Genomic DNA, 24,838 nt, shown 5'->3' on the forward strand with positions numbered 1-24,838 from the left:
AGACTGGATTAAGAGCTCGAGGGTCAGAAGCAGAACCATTACCCCAGGGTCAGATTTCTTACACAATGTGTGTGTCAAAGATTAACACTAAACAGTACACACACACACACACACACACACACACACACACACACACACACACACACACACACACACTGCCCAACCCCTCAGCATGCTTGAGTATTTAAAGATGAATATTTATAGCACTCAAAGGAAAAATGAACCCTGTTAAAGAAACTGATACACTGCTGCTGACCAGCCCTCGACAACTAACATCCTCACTACACACTACACAACCCTCACTACACAACCCTCACTACACACTACACAACCCTCACTACACAACCCTCACTACACACTACACAACCCTCACTACACACTACACAACCCTCACTACACAACCCTCACTACACACTACACAACCCTCACTAACATCCTCACTACACACTACACAACCCTCACTACACACTACACAACCCTCACTACACACTACACAACACACTACACAACCCTCACTACACTAAACAACACACTACACAACCCTCACTACACTAAACTACACAACACACTACACAACCCTCACTACACTAAACAACACACTACACAACCCTCACAACACACTACACAACCCTCACTACACACTACACAACCCTCACTACACACTACACAACCCTCACTACACTAAACTACACTACACAACACACTACACAACCCTCACAACACACTACACAACCCTCACTACACACTACACAACCCTCACTACACTAAACTACACTACACAACACACTACACAACCCTCACTACACACTACACAACCCTCACTACACACTACACAACCCTCACTACACTACACTACACAACACACTACACAACCCTCACTACACACTACACAACCCTCACTACACACTACACAACCCTCACTACACTACACTACACAACACACTACACAACCCTCACTACACACTACACAACCCTCACTACACACTACACAACCCTCACTACACTACACTACACAACACACTACACAACCCTCACTACACACTACACAACCCTCACTACACACTACACAACCCTCACTACACTAAACTACACTACACAACACACTACACTACCACCCTCACTACACAACACACTACACTACCATCTTCATTACACTACACTACACAACACTACACAACACTCCCTCAGTACACTAATGCATGTCTTGAGGTGACCTTGACCTTGACAGTGACAGCGTGTTTTCTACATCTAGATAGACAGACACACAGACAGAGAACCAGACACCAGACACCCAGATAAAGAGAGACACAGAACCAGACAGACTTCAAGACATCTACCTGTCAGATAGACAGACAGACAGACAAACATGTACCACCAGTCTGTGATAAAGATCTCCTCTTTTGCTTCTTCCAGGGCATCTGCTACATCCTCCATGTAAGTCTTACCGTTTACGTACCTACAAGACACACACACACACACACACACACACACACACACACACACAGGTTCAGGTGATCATTCCACAGTTAGTTCTCTCGAACCTACCACTTGGTGAGATATTTTGGACTGTACCATTTATCTGACTGCAGCTCAGTATTTAACACGCGCTGTATGCTTAGCTGATAAACTGAACACTGTTGCTATGTTAGGATGTACCATTAAAGTCAAATTTAGGGGGGCACCCCCTGTCCAGTGTGTGTAAATGTAAAAACAGGACTGTACCACTTGGCAGGGGTGTTTTCCTGTTCTCTAGCGAAAGAGAAAAAGCGATGCGTCCTGAGAAACGCCCGGCCGTGTTTCCGTACAAACTCCTCGATGGACTGACCCCACCATCGGGCGTGTCGATAACTGCTACACTTTAACACCAGAGACCTGCAACACACCACACCACACACACACACACACACACACACACACACACAGAATCACACTCGTCACTTCCTGTTCACACTGACGTTTTTCACAGAGGACTTCCTGCTAAGGACTGACCTGGACAGGTTGTCGATCCTCACGCCGTGTTTGGTCTCAGTGTGTTTAAAGTCCATCTTTACTCTGAACTCTTTGTCCACCAGAAGGACGAAGGAAACGGCGCCGGTGTCGGGTTTCAGGTACATGAGGAAGGAGTCCTTCATCACCAGCCATCTTTAATCCAGATTCACAACAAACACTCAGTAACATCTACACACAACCTTCCACCTGTCTCTCTCTCTGTTCATTTATCCATCTGTCTCTCTCTCTATGTTCATTCATCTGTCAATTTGTCTCTCTCAGCTCATCTGTCCATCTCTCTTTCTCTCTCTCTCTCTCTGTGTGTTTACTCAACTGTCTGTCTCTCCTTTCATATATCTGCCTGTGTCTATCTGTTCATTCATTCATCTGTGTATGTGTGTATGTACGTGTGTGTGTGTGTGTGTGTGTGCGCGCATGCAGGTGTGTGTTTACCTCTTGGACCAGCGATAACAGATCTGGCTGTGACCGCAACAGTTCATGCCAGGAATGCGGTGACCTCCTGACCTTTTGTAGACCATCCCCTCCCTGAGCAGAAAGTGAGATTAATTAGATTAATTGGCTTAATGAATGTAGTTAATTAAAACACTGTGTTAATATTATTACTCACAAGCCTTTTGGGCCCAAGTCATGAATGAAGGACATCTGACTCACATCAATAAACTCCATCTGTTACACACACACACACAGGGAAAGTGTTCAGGAGTTGAGTTTATGCTGTTTAGCATTAGCATTAGCATTAGCAGGAGAGCTTACAGTAGCGTGGTATTTGCGGTACGTGCTCATACGCAGCAGTTTGTTCAGGTAATCCTCCAACTGTCTCTGAAAACACACACAACACACATCACTTCCTGTCCAGAGTTCTGACTGCTGATGAGTAGAGTCACTGATCAGTTCAGTGGGTTTGGGATTGATTAACTGATTATTGATCGTTGATGTGAGGGGTCAGTGAAGGGTAGTGTGTTAATCCGGACTGACTCACTCGTCTGCTGGACACCTGCTCGTCCCGCGTAATTTCCTCTCTCCCTCCCCGGGGTAAAATGGGCATCTGACGCACCTCAGTCTTATTAACACTCTTCCTGCGAACGGTGTGACTGAAACACACACACACACACACACACACCCTTATATCATAATGAATAATGAATGGAATGTACGAATTAACGAGTTGTTGGTGGTAGTAAGGGGGAGGGGCATGTGTAAGTGGCATGTGTCTGAGTGGGTGTGGCACGTGTGAGGGGGCGAGGCGTGTGTGAGTGGGCAAGGTGTGTGTGAGTGGAAGGGACATGTCTGAGTGGTTGGGACGTGTGTAAGTGGGTGGGGCATGTGTGAGTGGGTGGGACATAGGTAAGTGGGTGGGGCAAGTGTGAGTGGGTGGGGAATGTGTGAAGGGGTGGGGCATGTGTAATAGGGTGAGGTATGTGTGAGAGGTTGGAGCATGTCTGAGTGAGCAGGGAATGTGCGAGAGGGTGCCCCACCCTCTCACACGTGCCCCACCCACTTACACACGCTCCACCCTCTCACACATTCCCCATGTGTGAGTGGGTGGGACATGTGCGAGTAGGTGGGACATGTGTGAGTGAGCGGGGCATGTGTGAGTGTGGTGTGTAACCTGCGTGAGGGTAGCGGAATCCTGATGAAGGTTTTGTAGCGCAGTAACTCTCTGTGCAACTCGATAAAGTGTTTCTCCTTCCTCTTTACAATCCAGGTGAAGTTTCCATGTTTCAACTCGATACGGAACACAGCTGGCATGGCCTACACACACACACACACACACACACACACACACACACACACATTGAATTGTACTGAATTGAAAAGCTGAATGTGAAAGCATTTTATCTGTAATTGTTTCAGCATGCGTGTGTGTGTGATTGAGTCACACACCTTGGACACACTCCTGTTGCTGGATGGGTTAAATCGGTCCAAGGCCCGTGTGTATCGCTCCACTTCCACAACCCGGGCTGTGATGGGTTCAGTGGTGAGAAAGACTTGAGCTCCAGCTTCCTTAAAGCCCACAGTCTTGTACACAGCAGAAAATGGGATACGACATTCACCTGGGTAAAAAATACACACAAAGCTCAGATTATTATTATTTTTATTTTCCCTACTGCTCTGTAGTGCGATCGATTTTGGCACAGACTGGGCGTCCAAAACTTAGAGACCGATCTGTTTCCATAGAAACCGGAGCAGCTCAGTTCTTTCGGAGTGTGGAGAGAGACTCGGCTCTGACTCTGACCTATTTGGCAGCATGAGTGAAATTTTACTCCTGTCATCTGAATGTGGTCCTGTGCTGACCAGCAGGCGGAGGCTCTGTGTCTGTACCTGAGCGGCTACACCTCACTCTGCTGTCTATTACCGAGAAACGGGAAAGGAAATGAACTCGTACTTTTCAGAAGTGAGCATCAGGACAGCCACAGAACACTGTCTGGACACTGTAGAGTCCTCAGAGATTTCTGCTCGAACATGTGAGATTCTTTACAGCCCACAAACCTAAAACCATCCACACAGTTCAGCAGCGTGAACAAAGAGCTTTGTTAGAGACACAGGAGCGCCAGCGCTCATCATTTCCACATCATCCAGGTTTGAGCACTTATACAGCTCTCCTGTAAGGAAGTTCAGACCTTTATTAAGGGTTATTACAGGAAGAGACATGGACGTGTGGCTCTGAGATAAACATCTCTTCCATCTGGAGATAAATTCTGATTGAGGAGATCATCCTTATCATCAGCTGGCTGAAAAGCCATCACTGGAATTCACAGGAGGGCTGAGAACTCTACAGGAACTCTCTTAATAATTAATGAGCATGAGGTTCTAAAGCAGCCGCTCATGCTTATCAAAGCTGTCATGAAGTCATGAAGTCATTCTCACACAAATCCTGTGACACAATAACCAGGTACTAAAAGAGCTAATCAAATTTTCCGTATGTTTCTCCATACGCGAGCTAACGATGAAGAGATAACCAGAACAAACAGTCTGAGAATGAGACAAACATTCTGAACAGAGCAGAGAGACTCTTCCTGTAGTAACACACCACCAGGAATAACTCACAGAGAGGGAGTGAGGGAGAGAAGGAGAGAGGGAGTAAGGGAGAGAAGGAGTGAGGGAGTGAGGGAGTAAGGGATTGAGTGAGTAAGGAAGTGAGGGAGAGAGGGGGTGAGGAAGAGAGGGAGAGAGGGAGTAAAGGAGTGAGGGTGTGAAAAAGAGAGGGAAAGAGGGATTAAGGGAGAGAGGGAGTGAGGGAGGGAGAGAGAAAGAGAGAGAGAGAGAGAGAGAGAGAGAGAGAGAGAGAGGGAGTGAGAGAGGGATGGTGTAAGAGAGAGAGGAAGTGAGAGCACAAGGGAGTGAGAGAGAGGGAGTGAGGGAGAGAGGGTGAGGGAGTGAGAGAGAGTGAGTGAGGGAGAGAGGGTGAGGGAGTGAGAGAGAGTGAGTGAGGGAGAGAGGGTGAGGGAGTGAGAGAGAGTGAGTGAGGGTGTAAGGGAGAGAGGGAGTGAGGGAGTGAGGGGAGGATGACAGCGTGGTGTGGTGAGACACAGTGAGAGGTGAGGACATGTCTGGACACGCTGTAGTTTTTTTTACACGCCTGTCTGTCTTTTTATCTCAAATTCCTTTGTGTTTTGTTCCTCTACAGTTTCCACTGGTGTCTCCTGGGTGTGGAACAGGTTGAGTTGGTCAGCTCAGATTTCTGCTCTGATCTCCAAACACATGGTACAACAACGTCTGGCTTCAGTACAGTAAACACTACACAGAGTCCAGGCTGGAGGTGCTGCTTCTTCTGGGGCTGAAATTAACCAGCGATGTCTGGAAGTGTAGATTACAGAGGAGCTTCAGGGCCTGATGTTCTGCTGATACACACCACAGAGGAGCTTCAGGGCCTGATGTTCTGCTGATACACACCACAGAGGAGCTTCAGGGCCTGATGTTCTGCTGATACACACCACAGAGGAGCTTCAGTGAGCTCACTTTTACTCCAGATCGACTTAGTTCATTCAGTCAATATTTTAATTTCAATTCAATCATCACTTTCCTCATTCTTCTTATATAGCCACTGACTCACACACTTCTGCTCCTCCTCTCGCTCCCAAGCCGACTGTAAGATCTAATCTCTCCAGAGGTTCTGGTTCTGGTTCTGCCCTGGGGTCTCCAGCTTTCTGGAAATATCTCCACACAGAGAGCGCTGATATAAACATTATGAACATCAGAGGGGCAGAAGCAGCTCGACTCTGAAGTTCTGGACTGTGAGGCAGAGGAACCTGATTTCCACCACCTGCACCTTCACCTCCACCCTCACTGAGCTGCAGATGTTTAGGTTCCTGCCCAGGATTCACCCATCCCTAATCCATCCTTAAGACCTTCACACAATCCCTGACAGCTGCAGTGTAACAACATTCAGTTCCTTTCACTTGAAGGAGTTCCTTTCTCCTTCACACACCATACTCACACCCATACACACACACACACACACCATACTCACACCCATACACACACACACACACACACCATACTCACACCCATACACACACACACCATACTCACACCCATACACACACACACACACACACCATACTCACACCCATACACACACACACACCATACTCACACCCATACACACACACACACACACACACACCATACTCACACCCATACACACACACACCATACTCACACCCATACACACACACACACACACACCATACTCACACCACAGAGACACACCACATACATCATACTCACACCACAGAGACACACCACACACACATACATCATACTCACACAGAGACACACCACATACACACACACACACACACACCATACTCACACCCATACACACACACACACACACACACACACCATACTCACACCCATACACACACACACACACACACACCATACTCACACCCATACACACACACACACACCATACTCACACCCATACACACACACACACACACACACACCATACTCACACCCATACACACACACACCATACTCACACCCATACACACACACACACACACACACCATACTCACACCACAGAGACACACCACATACATCATACTCACACCACAGAGACACACCACACACACATACATCATACTCACACAGAGACACACCACACCCACACCACATACACACACCATACTCACACCCACACCACATACACACACACACACCCCATTCTCACACCCACACCACACACACATCATACTCACACACTATACATATACACACACACACTATATAGACACACACACATTATACAAACACACACACACACCCCATACAAACACACATCATACTCACACCACATACACACACACACCACATACACACACACACAGACACACATCATACTCACACCCACACCACATACACACACACACCACATATACACACACACCACATATACACACACACACACACACACACACACCAGCTGCAGATACTGCTGAACCTCCTGTAGATCCTGAGTGACCCATGTCTCATCCAGAAGAATTCTATTCGCAAACTATACCTACCTTTTACAGTTTGTCTGAATTCTTTTTTTTTTTTCTCAATTTGTTATTTTGTTTCTGGATTTGTTTTAAATTTATTTATTTGTTTGTTTGTTTGTTTATTTTATTTGTTAATTAATTAATTTTTTTTATTAGTTATTTAGTTTTTTCTATTTGTTATTTTGTTTTTTTATTTATTATTTTGTTTCTGGATTTGTTTTTGTTTTTTATTTGTTATTGTGTTATTTTCTTTCGCACTTCTCAGCAGTAATTTTGGTCACAGGTCACAATTTAAAAACAGAATCTAGACACTCTTTTACCCGCAGAATCACGCCTCTGAAGACACGGAATGACACGACCTCACACCTTTAACATGTTCAACATTTTAAACACATTAAATATGAGATGTAAATAAAATGCACGAGTTAGTTAATGAATATTAATGAAGGGAAATGACCTCACCTGGACGGAAGTCCACCTCTTCAGCTTCCTCCTCATCGAAGTCGAGCTCCCGAGGATCCAAATTCTCCACAACGTCACTCATTTCTCACAGATTTCAGCTCACTGCATGTGTCTGTTTACTGACACACACACACACAGAAGAATGAGATCATTAGCATTGCTAACTCTTTTCAAGGGAAACTTTAAACAGTGGTGATCAGGGATTAGTCGTTAAGAAAAACAGGAATTTGTCCCTAGATACGATGACGAGCATGGACTAGAAAGATGCCTATGCCTAGAAAGATGATGCTTTAATGATATCTTGTTGTTTATACTCTGTTATTTATAACAATTACAATGAATTGAATTGAATTGAATTGAATTGAATTGAATTGAATTGAATTGAATTGAATTGAATTGAATTGAATTGAATTGAATTGAATTGAATTGAATTGAATTGAATTGAATTGAATTGGGGATCAGGTCCCCAGGAGGTCAGTGAATAATTGATGGGAACAATAGTGAACAGTGATTGGTCAGTGGGAACAATAGTGAACAGTGATTGGTTATCAGGAACAATAGGGTGTATTGTTTTATACAGAGGAGATGAAGAAGAAAGCTTTTATTTCTCACATAAACATTACAGTAGAGTGAAATTCCTCTCTTCACAAATTCCAGATTCTTAGAAATTTGGGATCAGAGTAAAGGGTTGGACATGAAACAGGGCAGAAAGGATTAAGGGCCCTACAGTGGTGCTGGAACCCCTGACCTTCTGACCAATAACTTAGAGCCTGCTACAACTGATTCAGTTCAGTTTATTTGTGAGATTTTAACACTGGACAGTGTCTCAGAGCAGCTTTACAGAAGAATAGAAACACAGAATAAATAAGATAAAGTTTAAAGTGAAGTTATGATTTTATTCCTAATGAGAAGCCTGAGGTGACGGTGGTGAGGAAAAACTCCCTGAGATGATCTGAGGGAGAAACCTTGAGAGGAACCAGGCTCAGAAGGGAACCTCATCCTCATCTGGGGGACACTGGACAGGAAATAATGTAAATGTAAATAAAGTCCTTTCTAGCCACCATCTAAACACCTACTGTTCAGAGACACCGGTTAGTGACTGGTCTTCAGGAAGACTAAATTGGACAGCCGTCCATCATTTGCTCAAACAATCTCATAAAAGTGTGTGTCTTTCTCTCTCACAAACACACACACACACACCTCACAGCTCATCAGAGTGTCTGTGTCTCTGTGTATAGAGTTAATACAGTATAGTTCTGAGCTTTGGGAAGCTTGTGGCACTGATGGACACGACACTGACCTATGACTCAGTAACAGAGAGGATTTTCTGTCCTCACGGCTGAGATATTTTTATTTACACTGGAATTATTTCTGAAACTAACACATAATCAAGCTCTGAGATTCTGATCCATCGCTTCTGACACACTTTCACCAGTCTGAATAGAGAAATTTTCTTCCTGTAGTGTGCACTAGCTGTTAGCACTCAATCTTCTGACACGGCAGAAATAAAACTTAACTTTTACCTCAAAGATATTGGCAAATTACACCAGGAAAACTCACAAAGCTAGGAGAACACTGCAAGGACACTGAGGGAAAAAACTAGCTAATAAATGAAGTTAATGTTTTTTATATTTGTTATTTTGTTTCCAGATTTTTTCTTTATATTCATTATTTTGTTTCTGGACTTTTTGTTTTATTTATTATTTTGTTTTTTTATTTGTTATTTTGTTTTGTTTTTTTTTCATTTATTATTTTGTTTTTTTTATTTATTATTCTTTTTTTTATTTAATATTTAGTTATTTTTATTTATTTTGTTTTTTAATAGCATGCTAGCATGTAACCAGGCAGCAAAAGAGTAAAAATAAAACAGAACATCAACGCTAATTATCTGATTTGTATGAAGTTAGTGCAGTTAGCATGCTTTGCTAACTTAGAACAGCGTGTAGCACATGTAACATGTAACTTAGCTTTAGAGAAAAAAAATCTGGACAGGCCACGTCCACAAGATAGGAATTACACTCTGCATCAAGCTAGCAAGTGTGACCACAGCGCTATAGAGCTGATTTATCTTTACACAATTCTCTTGTATAGCTTAGCGACTTTAGCAGAACATGACAAACAGAAGGGAGAAAAATATTATTCTTACATTTTAAACATTCTGTTCCATTTCTTTCTCTTTCTTTGTCCTCCTGAACATTTCTCCTCTGTCCAGAATCGTTTTACACACCGGTCAGTTCAGCAGTGTGACCTGTTCAAACAAAATATCTATATTTATATACATTTATAATGTAAATATAACCGTGAATAAGAGATATTTCAGCTTTGAGCACATCAGCAGTGTGACAGCGTGAGAACGTCACACAGAGGGGCAGTGGAAGTTAAATCCTCTGCACTTCCTGTCCTAAAGAACATGCAGAAACCTGTGTGGTCAACTGCGGGTCAAAGCAGTGCAGAGTGTCCAGGAAATACATAGAGAGAGAGAGAAACATACAACAAGGAAGTTGAAGAGTCCTGCTATGGTTACGTCCTGTAAAGGTATTCTCTCTACACACTCCATTCCAGTGCTACGACACAAACACTCCATTAATAAACCAATAAATCCTTTATATGTTACATAAAATAAAAGTGTACACCATACAGAGGGTCAGGTTACGATTCACCATATACACTGTTTCAGCTGTAAATTAAATCAAATAAAAATAGAAATATTTCCCACACATGTTCACCACTCACAGGGAGGTCATGACCTTAGAACTGTGACTAAGAGACTTTGTGTGTGTGTGTGTGTGTTTGTTTCTTCTATTATGGGACAACAGGGATATCAGCTGTTACTTCCTGTCAGTGACTTCCTGTCTGTATTAGTGGTTAGAGTTGGAGAGCAGTGTTATAAAGGCTTCAGTTGTTCCAATTGACCACACCACCAGTTTACTAATTTACCTGTATGAAGCTGCAGGAATCACCCACTTAGGCCCCACCCCTTTGTCTAGCTAAAAGCACAATTGGCCCCGCCCCTTTATCTATTGAAATCCTTCCACTTGGCTCTGGAGGAAGTGTATGTGCTGCTTTGGCGTACTTTTGTTTCATGCAGCTCTGACGTGGTGTTTGTGGTCAGTGCACAAGATGGAGGAGCTTCTTATTATTATATAACACCACACCATGAAAATATAACGTAACGTAAAATGTAATGTACATTATTGTGAAATTCTGTGTATCCCCCCACCCGTGTCTCTCTCTCTCTCCTCTCTTGTCCTCTTCATCTCCCCCTCCCTCTCTCCCTCCCTCTCTCCCTCCCTCTCTCCTCTCCACTGTCTTTCTCTCTTTTTCTCAACCCCCACACTCTCTCCCCCCTCTCTTGCTCTCTCTCTCTCTCTCTCTCCCCCCATCGCTTTCTCTTCCCTCTCTCCCTCCCCCCCCTCGCTGACCTCCCTCTCCCCCAACCCACCTCTATTTCTCTCGCTCTCCCTGTCTCTTTCTCTCCCCTCTCCCCCAACTCCCTCCCAACTCCCCCCCCCTCTCTCTTTCTCTCCCTCCCTCCATGACCCCCCCCCAGACAGTTAATTCCATCACAGGTTTGTTTACATTAGAAACAGGTGACTCTGGTTACTGAGAAGCTAAACACACCTAGCTAAACCACTTCCAGAACAGCAGAGACTCTCGGCGCATGTGGCAGGGCATTCAGGCGATCACCAACTACAGAACAACTTCACCTGCCTGTGACAGTGACGCCTCCCTTCCAGATGCGCTGAATGACTTCTACGCTCGGTTTGAGGCACAGAACAACACAACAGCGAGGAAGTCCATCCCTCCTCCTAATGACCCAGTGCTCTGTCTCACCACGGCTGACGTGAAGAGAACTCTATACAGAGTTAACCCACGGAAGTCTGCTGGACCAGACAACATTCCTGGCAGAGTTCTCAGGGAGTGTGCAGAGCAGCTAGCAGATGTCTTCACTGACATCTTCAACATCTCGCTGAGCAGCTCCATCATCCCTACGTGCCTCAAGACAACGACCATCGTCCCTGTGCCAAAGAAGTCCACGGTTTCCTGCCTCAATGACTATCGTCCCGTCGCACTCACACCAATCGTGATGAAATGCTTCGAGAGGCTCGTCATGAGGCACATCAAGTCACAGCTACCACCCTCACTGGACCCCTTGCAGTTTGCGTATCGTCCTAACCGTTCCACGGACGACGCCATCACCACAATCCTCCATCTGGCCCTCACACACCTGGACTGTAAAGACTCCTACGTTCGAGGATTCTGTTCATAGATTTTAGTTCAGTATTCAACACAATCATCCCTCAGCAGCTGATTAAGAAGCTGAGTCTCCTGGGCCTGAACTCCTCTCTCTGCAACTGGATCCTGGATTTCCTGACTGGGAGACCGGATCAGTCCGGATCGGGAGCAGCATCTCCAGCACCACCACACTGGAGCTCCTCAGGGCTGTGTGCTCAGTCCACTGCTGGTCACTCTGCTGACTCATGACTGTGCAGCAATGCACATCTCCAACCACATCATCAAGTTCTCCGATGACACGACCGTGGTGGGTCTCATCAGCAAGAACGACGAGTCAGCATACAGAGAGGAGGTGCAACATCTAACAGCCTGGTGCAGAGCCAACAACCTCTCCCTGAACGTCGACAAGACCAAAGAGATGGTTGTTGACTTCAGGAGAGCACAGAGTGACCATTCTCCACTGAACATCGACGGATCCTCGGTGGAGATCGTCAAGAGCACCAAATTCCTTGGTGTCCATCTGGCGGAGAACTTCACCTGGTCACTCAACACCAGCTCCATCACCAAGAAAGCCCAGCAGCACCTCTACTTCCTGAGGAGGATGAGGAAAGCCCATCTCCCTCCCCCCATCCTGACTGTGTTCTACAGAGGGACCATGGAGAGCGTCCTGAGCAGCTGCATCACTGCCTGGTTTGGGAACTGGACCGTCTCAGATCACAAGACCCTTCAGGGGACAGTGAGGACAGACACACACCCCTCACACACCCCTCACACCCCTCACACACTCTTACACACCCCACACACCCCTCACACACACTCTTACACACCCCACACACCCCTCACACACACCCCTCACACACACTACACACCCCTCACACACACTCTTACACACCCCTCGCACACACTCTTACACACCCCTCGCACACACTCTTACACACCCCACACACCCCTCGCACACACTCTTACACACCCCACACACCCCTCGCACACACTCTTACACACCCCACACACCCCTCGCACACACTCTTACACACCCCACACACCCCTCGCACACACTCTTACACACCCCACACACCCCTCGCACACACTCTTACACACCCCACACACCCCTCGCACACACTCTTACACACCCCACACACCCCTCGCACACACTCTTACACACCCCTCGCACACACCCCTCGCACACACTCTTACACACCCCTCGCACACACCCCTCGCACACACTCTTACACACCCCTCGCACACACTCTTACACACCCCACACACCCCTCGCACACACTCTTACACACCCCTCGCACACACCCCTCGCACACACTCTTACACACCCCTCGCACACACTCTTACACACCCCACACACCCCTCGCACACACTCTTACACACCCAACACACCCCTCGCACACACTCTTACACACCCCACACACCCCTCGCACACACTCTTACACACCCCACACACCCCTCACACCCACTCTTACACACCCCACACACCCCTCACACACACTTTTACACACCCCTCACACACACTCTTATACACCCCACACACCCCTCACACACACTCTTATACACCCCACACACCCCTCACACACACTCTTACACACCCCTCACACACACTCTTACACACCCCTCACACACACTCTTACACACCCCTCACACACACTCTTATACACCCCACACACCCCTCACACACACTCTTACACACCCCTCACACACACTCTTACACACCCCTCACACACACTCTTACACACCCCTCACACCCCTCACACACACTCTTACACACCCCTCACACCCCTCGCACACACTCTTACACACCCCTCACACACACTCTGACACACCCCTCGCACACACTCTTACACACCCCTCACACACACTCTTACACACCCCACACACCCCTCACACACACTCTTACACACCCCTCACCCACTCTTACACACCCCACACACCCCTCACACACACTCTTACACACCCCTCGCACACACTCTTACACACCCCTCACACCCCTCGCACACACTCTTACACACCCCTCGCACACACTCTTACACACCCCTCACACCCCTCACACACACTCTTACACACCCCTCACACCCCTCACACACACTCTTACACACCCCTCACACCCCTCACACACACTCTTACACACCCCTCACACACACTCTTACACACCCCTCACACCCCTCACACACACTCTTACACACCCCTCGCACACACTCTTACACACCCCTCACACACACTCTTACACACCCCTCACACCCCTCACACACACTCTTACACACCCCTCACACACACTCTTACACACCCCTCACACCCCTCACACACACTCTTACACACCCCTCACCCACTCTTACACACCCCTCACACACACTCACACACCCCACACACCCCTCACACACACTCACACACACTCTTCACCCTCCTGCCATCTGGAAAGAGGTACCGGAGCATTCGGGCCTCACAACCAGACTGTGTAACAGTTTCTTTCTTCAAGCCATCAGGCTCCTTAACACCCGGGACTGAACTGTTCTACACTCTCTCTCTCACACACACACACACACACACACACTCTCACTCAGGACTGAACTGTATACAACTCTCTGTCTCTCTCACACACAGATACACACACACTCTTTCTTGACTGTGTGGACACACACACACACACACACACACACAATTTATATTGTTCATTACTTACTGCACTACCTCTACCTGTCATCCGCTGCTATAGTTATATTTATGTTTATTCTATTTGCACTACCTCAACCGCTGCTGTGTATTTTTGCACAATACTTTTTTTATCTTTTACATCATTTCACTTTATCTATTTTATTTCACTTACATTCCATCACACGTTCTTTTATTTCTTTTCGGCGCTAAGTGTCCTGTGTTCTTTGTGTTGTCTTTCTTGTATTTCTTGTCTTTTGTCTTGTCTATGCTCTGTTTGCACCTAGCTGCACACTGTGCACTTTACGTGGCTAAGACAAACTTCTGTCCTAGCTCTGTGGTGGTGTTTTGTGTTGAACTCTTTGTTGTATGTTTCTGTAGCACCAGGTCCTGGAGAAACGGTGTTTCATTTCACTCTGTACTGCGCCAGATATATGTGGTTGAAATGACAATAAAGCTTCTTGAATCTTGAAACCTGTGTGCTTTATAACACTGAAATCTACCTGGAAAAAGTCAAAGTCAAAGTTTCAGGACAAAAATCTGCTGGTGTAGACAGACGAATTGCTCAAACAAACAAATCCCTCACTTCAATTCCTCCAGGTGAACACACCCCCAACTCATTAATATTAATATTAGCTTTAATTTGAAGTATTTTTACATACAATACAAAAGTATTTTTACAACTCTTAACTCTGTAGGGGTTCTTCGGGTTGCTATGGTTCCATGCAGAACTCTTTAAAGTGAGCAGTTCCTTATAGGAAGTGCCCCACAGAACCATCTCAGGAACCTTTAATTACACCAAAAAACCCCACAAAATAACCATTTTGTCCTGTTTGTGCTGCACACTCAACCAGTTCATCCATACATACTCCATACAGGTTCTTCAAGGGTTCTTTGGATAATGAAGAGCATTTCTAAAGAGTTCTACTTGTGTTTTTTTTCCCCCAAACATGGGGTTCTTTGAAGAGTAAAGCATTACTACATTACTACTAATTACTTGGAAGTCTTTCTAACACAGAAATCCTCTTGGAAATACAAGATGTTCAGGTTCCTCTGAAGGTTCTCAATCAGAATGAGGATTCCAGGTGGAACGAGATAGAGAACTAGATGACGAGGATAAAGCAGTGTGGACTCTAATGTCACGTTAATTACGTTAAAAATGACGCTGCTTCAGCAATTCAGAGTGTTTCTGACCTTCTCAGTGTATCTCAGTGAGGTTTATAGACAGATGGACTTTAGACCATGAGGAACGTGGCAGACACACTTACCATAAACACACACACTACTGCCTGTACTTTGTTTCCCATAATTAATTTTTTACAGCAGTGTGTCTCAATCCCACTGAGCTACAGTGTTCTCTCTCAGGATCGATGTTTTACACTTAACATTATAAATTATCAATGTTGTAAAAAGCTAATTATGTCTCAACAGTCTGTCCAGCTGCCTATAACATACAAGCTCCGCCCCCAACAGCCGACGAGTCAAACTAATACTAATTATCTCAATTTTAAACCTCGGTGCATTCGCATGAGAAAGTGGGGAAAAACACGGACACCTGAATATTTTTAGCAACAAGCTAGCTGTGATGAGTGATGTATACCTCAGAACAAGTTATTGAACAGGTGAATGTTTCTGTAAACATAGAGTTCCAAAGCTAACGCTGCTGACGCTGCGAGTCGGCCATGTTGGTTTGATCTGGCGTCACTCTCTGAGTAGGATTTCAGAGTTGAAAGGCATTTTCTTTGGTTTTTTCCTAGTCAGAGATTGTTTATACAAGTTTTAGTCAAATGTAGAATTAGCTACAGAGTTAAAGTAACTACATTATTCAGTATTTATGTGGAAGCACTGCTACAATTTGTATAAAACACTGTGACTGGATGAATTATGGCACACACTGGCACTAGGTTCAGTAACAAGAATAATCCAGTCGGTGAAAATAACGTCAAATCCAGACCTGATCCATCAGAATAACAGAAATATCATGACGTTACTTAACTTCTGATCCTTCTGTAACCAATACCATCAGTATGTTTTGCTACAAGAGAGCTTCTTGCTTTTCCCATCATGAGATGTTTCTTGTGTGACCCCTTGGTAATGAGACTCCTTTTTATAGGCCATCAGTTGGGACTGAAGCAGATGATATTGATGTGCACTGACCAGCGGGCAGGACTGCTTTCTAATTACAGATTGGTTTCAGCTGCTGTCTTAGCTTTCCATGCCTTTTTGCACCTCCCTTTCTTCATGTGTTCAATACTTTATGCCCTGTGTCATTTCACATCATTACACTTCACTTCATTTATGGACATCTATGGTTTGGGTGTGGATTGCAGGGGTTGTTACCAACATCTAGTGAAAATTTCATGTCAATAGCACCTTTAGAAATATATTCACTGAAACAAATGGTTGTCTAATACTTTATATTTGTTTAGTAGGTGTTTAATACTTATTTTCCCCACTGTATGTTATTGTTTGGGAATAACAAAGTGTTTACTTCCTTTATACGCTTTGAATGTTCCTCATCGCTGCTGAATTACTAGTCGCTATTAAAACACTGAACTTCACTGAGGCTGGAGTTCCTGATGTCTGCTCAGAATGTTTGTCTGATGTCCATCACACCTCACCATTAGACTTAAAACGGTTCAAACATGTTACACAAACTGTGTGTGTGTGTGTGTGTGTGTGTGTATGTGTGTGTGTGTGTGATGTTCAACACGACATGAACACACTCCGATCAATCAGATACACACCATTTCATATCTGCTGGATTTTTATCAGACTGTTTGACGGAATGATTAATCAAAAGAGGAATTCACCTGAAAAAAAACTGAAACACACACACACACATCAGTAGCAACTTCTTTCCATAAACACACTCTTCCTCTGTCTAACTGAAAACACACCTAAACACTAATTCTTGCTGAAACACTGAAACACACTCTTCATGAAAAACAAACACACACACACACACACATACACACAATTGTCTAAATATACACACACTATTTTCAGATACACTGCAGCAACATGTACACACTTTGTCACCTGTCAACACACACACACCTCACATTGTCGTACCACACACACACACACACACACACAGTTTTCACATACACTGCAGTAATAAATACACACTTTCTCACCTGTCCATACAAACACACACACACACACACACACACACTTCCATGAACTTCATTCTGCACTCGCTCTTCTACAAACCCCGGTAACACCAAGCACGCGCACACACACAAAAGTAAAGTGACGCAAAAAGTTTGAGAGAGAGAGAGAGAGAGAGAGAAATGTTAACAGAAAAAGACTGACCTGCGCGTGCACACGACTCTTCTGCATTCTGCCGTTTACGAAATCCAGATCAAACACACACACACACACACTTGTATCAAACGCGCGTGTATTTACATGAACACACACACACTGTAAATCGGAGAGACTGGCGACAGACTGAACACCGGTGATCTCATACAGGCCGAATGACTCCGCTAGGGGCGGGGCTTCAGGGTCAACGTCAATCATTCACACTTCACCAATCAGATTAGCTCCAGTCAGACCATCCGCCCCCTTTCTCACGGGGAGAGGGAGAGAGAGAGAGAGAGAGAGAGAGAGAGAGAGAGATTAGGTTATTCAAGAAGTTCTTTAAAGGGTTTTTAGCTACATCAAAAGGTTCTAGTTTGAAAGTCTTAAGGATACAGAAACACTTGTTGATTTCTATATAAAATGTTTAGAACTATTAAAAGTTGTATGCTATCAATCAATCAATCAATCAATCTATCTATCTATCTATCTATCTATCTGTCTGTCTGTCTGTCTGTCTGTCTGTCTGTCTGTCTGTCTGTCTAGGAGTTAGAGTATGGTGTGAGGTATAGAAGCGCCTCTGTCTCCATCTAGTGGTTGGGTTTATAATTACATAAAATAAATAAGAAAAATAGAGTATAAGGTACATGAGAAACAAAATTTAAATATTTTAATAACGAGCAATTACAGAAAACAGAAAGTAATATAAAAGGTTCTCTATTTTTTATGTATGTGTATTTTTTATGTATTTTTATGTGTAATTATATGCTTGTCCTTATGTTCGTCTATATAACTGTGTGTGTGTGTACCTAGCTATTAAAAGCTATTTGAAAAAAAAACTTTTTAAAACAATGTTAGATAGTACCTGAATAAATCAATTCAACATTATCAGTAAAATCATGTATAATGACAGTAATGGAGCATTGCAGGCTGAGTGCTGGTCTCGGGAACGCGCGCGTTGGTGTGTCGGGATCGCGCCCGCGCGCTGCATCACCTTGTCTGCCTCGCGCTGCTCTCCTCACTCACTTTCCCGCGCTTCAGCCTGACAGGAAAATCAGCGCGGCTTCTTCACTGAGATTTAAAATAAATAAATAAATAAATAAATAAAGAGAAATGCTGAAGAAATGGAAGAACTAGAACATTCCAGCAGTTTTCATCAACATTCTTCTGCTTGACCGGAGACATGTGAGTCAGTTTTGTCCATTCTGGACGTCTTTTTTGTGGAGAAATGTAGTTATGATGTTCTGACAGGATTAGTGTAATGTAATGTAGGATTTCACTGATAAAAGAGGGAAAAAACACTGAATATTCTCGAAATGTCTGGAGGTTTTGGAGATTTCTCTCACCTCTGTAAGATAAAACTGTCAGTGGATAAAGACGACTTTATACATGTCTGTGAGTGTCTGTTAGGCTTGGGACGACATGGTGAGGGAAAAGGAACGAATTAACAAATTATAGCAATTTCAAAAAAGTTCTTCAGTGACTTTTCATCATGGACGTGATGTGGACGAACCTGTCCAACTGTTCATCAAACTGTACATGGGATGCTAACCTTTATATTTCGACGCCCCCCCTTGCCATCTTCCCCGTCCCGGTCCTCATTGGTGTGACGGTCACCTGCGTGCTCTTCTTCCTGGCGGGAGTGGCGGGAAATTTGACCACCATCATGGTGGTGTTCAAGTACAAAGAGATGCGCACCACGACCAACCTGTACTTGTCCAGCATGGCGTTCTCGGACCTGCTGATCTTCCTGTGCCTTCCGCTGGACCTGTACCGGATGTGGCGCTACCGGCCGTGGATGTTAGGGAACGCCCTGTGCAAACTCTTCCAGTTTGTCAGCGAGTGCTGCACCTACTCCACCATCTTGAACATGACGGCGCTGAGTGCCGAGCGATACTTCGCCATCTGCTTCCCGCTCAGGGCCAAAGTAGCAGTGACCAAGCGACGTGTACGTGGACTCATCCTCACCCTCTGGACCGTGGCTTTGTGCAGCGCCGGACCTGTGTTCGTGCTGGTGGGCGTGGAGCACGAGAACGGCACGGACTGGCGGGAGACCAGCGAGTGCAAGGCCACGGAGTACGGCGCGCGGACAGGCCTGCTGAGCGCCATGGTGTGGGTCTCCAGCGGGTTCTTCCTGCTGCCGGTCTTCTGCCTGACCGTGCTGTACGGACTGATCGGCCGCAAACTCTGGAGGAGGAAGAGGAGGAGGAGGGATAGGATGAAGAGCAGGGACAGCAGCAACAGGCAGACCATCAAGATGCTTGGTGAGTGTGTGTGGAGGTGAGGGAGTGTATTTATCTGTGTAAGAATGTGTGGAGTTACGTAGTGTCCACTTTCCCGTTAGTGAGTGCAGGCTAGCGGTCATTTTCAACGTATACGAAAATGTGTGAAACAGAGCCGCGATTTCAGACACGTTTTCTCTATGCAAATTAGATAAGGACAAATCAAAACAAGTTTATTCCTCGGACCAATCTAATGACTCGTGTGGTCAGACTTATCCTCCGCTCCTCTCTAATGACATTTGTTTTACACATTTCCTCTTTGTGCCAAAAAAATAAGAACATCATAAAAGATTTTTAAATGTCTACAGAGAGAACAGGAAGAAATATAAAGTGTGAGATGAAATGGTAGGTTCCTCAGGCGAGTGTACTTAGCCAGTACCCTCACGTTTAGCCCGCTTTCCTAATCTAATCTGAGAATCTTTTCTTTTTCTTCACGCCGCTGCTTGCTTTGTTATTCAGCAGCCAAGACCCGTGGATCCTCACGTAACATGATAAACTAGACTCAACTGCTACAGATGCTGCTTGCTCGATATAAAAGGTGTATGAAGACACAGAAGGACGTCTGGGATGGGTTTTCAGGTTGTTGTTTTTTTCAGCGACATGATGCTGCCCCACGAGGCCGAGTCTGTGAAGGATTCAGATACTAAAGCAGCTATGTCCAAGAGGAAACCGCTAAAATCTGTGTAGCGAACACAGTGCACTTTTCAAGAAGGGGACGACAAAATGTCCAGAGCAACAGATGAGCTGCAGTCAGTACTAATCTTCAAATAAAATATACATGAAAAATGAGCAGGGCATTGAGTTTGGGTGACAGAGAAGAGAAAAAACCTCATGGGTGACCGTCATGTCAGCAACAGATAAGATAAAAATCTGACACACAGACAGGTGTTTATGGCAGGTGTAATGCTAACTGAGTGTTTGAGCTGTTTCTCCTTTTTCCCACTTAGCCGTGATGGTGTTCGCCTTCGTCCTGTGCTGGCTCCCGTTCCACGTGGGTCGTTACTTGTTCTCGGCGTCACCCGAGGCATTTGCGTCCCCGCTGTGGTCTCTGATCGCTCAGTACTGCAGCCTGGTCTCCTTTGTACTCTTCTACCTCAGTGCCGCCATTAACCCCATCCTCTACAACGCCATGTCGAAGAAGTACAGGGACGCCACGCTGCGCCTCTTCAGCCATGGCTCACCGAGCTTCACCGAATCCAGCATCAGCTGCTGATACCGAACACACTTCTAGCATAATATCAGCATGATGAAATAGCATGATTAGGGACGTTTGAGAAACGTTGCCACCTCACAGCTCCAGGGTTCAAGCCTAGCCTCAGGTTACACTCTGCTTTTCTCCAAGAGCAATTAGGTATCCTAAACTGCCCCTAATTGCGGATATTTGTGGGTGTGTTTCCCTGATATGAATTCACATCCCATTCCTGACGTATTCTCAGTAACATGACCAGCAGCCCTGTGTGCTTTACTTGAGAGAGAATAAAGAAAGGCCTGGTGAGGGAACATCTGTTTGTAGCTGCTATAACAGGAACTGATTTGTGTTATCGATGTTCCACAACAAAAACTGCTGTGGTATAAGGGGAATAAAACACTTGCAGGCATAAATAATCCACTTCACACCACCTCATCACTCATCACACCACATTTACTGTAACAATACTACACTTTATTATTGAAATAATTTAGCAACAACTGCTAATGAAAATGTTCTTTATTTGCTGCTTCTATGCTTTTTTTTATGTATTTTTTAAATACCTAATTTCTGAAACACTTGTCTCTGTGAGTAAAATATTTATTGTTACAAAATATATAAAACATTTCTCTTTTTTTATTTATAGAAACGTAATTCTGTAATACCACAAGGTGTACTGTCACACCATGACATCATCCCACTCCTAATGCACACACACACACACACTCTTATACTGTACATAAAGGGGAAAATGTAATGTTGCCTTAAATTAAACACAAATCACGGGGACAGAGTAACTGTAGAAACCACAGCATTGCTTCGCTTCACACCTTATGAAGGGAAACGTGAGAGTGACGCACTTTATTTACCAACAAACTTCACAACCATGGTTTCTTTTATTTTATTCTTTCAAAACTGTATGCACTCTATGCTCTTTTTAAACATGTGAGTAAATAAATATATAAATAAATAAAAATAGATCAAATTACATTTTCCTTTAAACATTGGTATTGGAAAAACACTGAACTTAAACTATATTGCCAAAAGTATTGGGATCATTGAGTTCAGGGGTTGGGCTCCGCCCCTTAGTTCCAGTGAAAGGAACTCTTAATGCTTCAGCTTCATACCAAGACATTTTGGACAATTCCATGCTCCCAACTTTGTGGGAACAGTTTGGGGATGACCCCTTCCTGTTCCAACATGACTGCACACCACTGACCAAAGCAAGGTCCATAAAGACATGGATGAGTGAGTTTGGTGTGAAGGAGCTTGACTGTCCTGCACAGAGTCCTGACCTCAACGCCATAGAACACCTTTGGGATGAATTAGAGTGGAGACTGTGAGCCAGACCTTCTCGTCCAACATCAGTGCCTGACCTCACAAATGCGCTTCTAGAGGAATGAAATGAAACTGAAATGGATGAAAGCATGAAATTGTCCAAATTGTCTTGGTATGAAGCTGAAGCATTAAGAGTTCCTTTCACTGGAAGGGGCTGAGCCCAACCCCTAAAAAATAACACCTGAATTCAATGATTTGGAGGTGTGCCCCAATACTTTTGGCAATATAGTGTATATAGTCCACCGCTGTTTTAAAAAATGTATGCATCATAAACCTTTTTAAATTATATTATGCAAGATACATTTCTATCAACTGTAAATGTGTGTTATTTATAATAATATTGTGAATTGTTATATATATTATATGCTATGTAAATCTAATGTAAATAGACATAAAATATGTAAATATGTACAGAGTAATAAAACTGTAAGCTGTGTGATCTGGCATGTTCCTTACTGGTGTGAAAGTGAGCAGTGTGGCACTTCCTTTATTTTATAATGAAGTAATAAATAGTCATAGCTCGACAGACCGAAAAATGTGATTACGATAGCTAGTTATGGTAGTTTAGCATAATTAAGCATAATTAATTTATTAAATATATTAATTGTAATTTCAGTTCATTAAAGGGAATGCCTTTGTAACATTTGTGCAAATCATTAGCAATTATTAGCCGGAATAGTTGTGTTAGCAAAGTATATATATGTTTTTGTATTTATTAGCTTTTTACTTGGTAATAGAATTAAAATTGTAACAAATTTTATTTATTTATTTTACATTAATTGTTAGCCTCAATGAATCGTTGTGGGTGTGTTGAAAATCACGGCATCGAATCACAATCCAGGGCATGATCTTCTTTATTTAACTGATCTTTTAAAACACGCGGATTGCGACACACCCTAACAACCTTTTCTTTCTTTCTACAGAAGAAACGACTCTGTGTTTGACCTACTAGTTCCTCAAGAGATCTTGGTTGCTGTTGTAGAAAGGACTTTATTTACATTTACATTATTTCCTGTCCAGTGTCCCCCAGATGAGGATGAGGTTCCCTTCTGAGCCTGGTCTCTCAAGGTTTCTCCCTCAGATCATCTCAGGGAGTTTTTCCTCACCACCGTCACCCCAGGCTTCTCATTAGGGATAAAACAGTAACTTAACTTTAAACTTTATATATATATTTTTTTTTCTTTTTGATGTTTCTATACGTTAAGTTGCTTTGAGACACTGTCCAGTGTTAAAAGTGCTGTACAAATAAATTGAATAGATGAAGACTGGTGTGATGGTTCCACAGATGCTTTCAACAAACTGACCTTTAAGAAGCTGCATCAGTTTTCTGAGTGCTGGTGTTTACATGTTTACCTTCAATCTGAACAAATTCATTCATTAGAGACATTCACTGCACAAGAAATAAAAGTTTTATCACGCCTTTTGTTTTTTACAGATTTTTTTTTAAATTCTGACAGATATTAAATGCTGAAATGAACCAAGGTCAGTCACAGTCATCTGTCTGCCTCAGGCTATTAATGTGATAGAGAATATTTAGTTTTTTTAAAGGATGATTAAAAGGACAGCGATTACAATTAGACTGCATTCAGGTTGGCCTCAGACAGTTTACTCTAATTTAATTCAGTTTGATTCTATTTTATTCGTACTGTAATCCTTTTACTTTTAAAACAGATTTACAAAAATACATAAATTCAAGATGTAAATGACCATTTTTTAGTTTAAAATTGTACACTATATTGCCAAATGTTTTGGGACGTCTGCCTTCACCTCCACATGAATGTAATATGGAGTTGTCCCGCCCCTTTACAGCTGTAACAGCTTCAACTCTCCTGGGAAGGTTTTCCACAAGGTTTAGGAGTGTGTTTATGGG

General features: G+C 44.0%; 2 protein-coding genes across 5 annotated transcripts in view; one reads left to right on the forward strand and one right to left on the reverse strand.

Moving 5' to 3' along the window:
• pld1a (phospholipase D1a) overlaps positions 1-19,851 on the reverse strand; it is a 43,519-nt gene extending 23,668 nt beyond the window's left edge. Inside the window, exons 1-14 of one of the 4 annotated variants that reach the window (XM_058413334.1) lie at positions 19,712-19,851; positions 19,154-19,230; positions 18,172-18,426; positions 10,112-10,213; positions 7,966-8,084; positions 3,895-4,064; positions 3,620-3,762; positions 2,990-3,101; positions 2,764-2,829; positions 2,618-2,676; positions 2,443-2,535; positions 1,990-2,142; positions 1,723-1,872; positions 1,373-1,456 (exon numbers count right to left, since the gene is read on the reverse strand). In XM_058413334.1, coding sequence (XP_058269317.1) covers positions 1,373-1,456; positions 1,723-1,872; positions 1,990-2,142; positions 2,443-2,535; positions 2,618-2,676; positions 2,764-2,829; positions 2,990-3,101; positions 3,620-3,762; positions 3,895-4,064; positions 7,966-8,047 — 1,112 coding nt within the window. In that variant the 5' untranslated portion in view covers positions 8,048-8,084; positions 10,112-10,213; positions 18,172-18,426; positions 19,154-19,230; positions 19,712-19,851. Of the gene's footprint in view, positions 1-1,372; positions 1,457-1,722; positions 1,873-1,989; positions 2,143-2,442; positions 2,536-2,617; positions 2,677-2,763; positions 2,830-2,989; positions 3,102-3,619; positions 3,763-3,894; positions 4,065-7,965; positions 8,085-10,111; positions 10,214-17,600; positions 17,678-18,171; positions 18,427-19,153; positions 19,231-19,711 lie in introns of those variants that run through there. The other 3 variants (XM_058413332.1, XM_058413331.1, XM_058413333.1) reach the window with 3 other exon arrangements.
• On the forward strand, positions 19,185-23,404 carry ghsra (growth hormone secretagogue receptor a). Its single transcript, XM_058413335.1, has 2 exons — positions 19,185-20,423; positions 21,389-23,404. The coding sequence occupies exons 1-2, from the start codon at positions 19,652-19,654 to the stop codon at positions 21,652-21,654; spliced, it is 1,038 nt and encodes a 345-aa protein (XP_058269318.1). The 5' UTR covers positions 19,185-19,651; the 3' UTR covers positions 21,655-23,404.
• Positions 23,405-24,838: the final 1,434 nt, after the last annotated feature.

Source organism: Hemibagrus wyckioides, linkage group LG17, assembly GCF_019097595.1.
Source record: "Hemibagrus wyckioides isolate EC202008001 linkage group LG17, SWU_Hwy_1.0, whole genome shotgun sequence".
Classification (NCBI taxonomy): Eukaryota; Metazoa; Chordata; class Actinopteri; order Siluriformes; family Bagridae; genus Hemibagrus; species Hemibagrus wyckioides.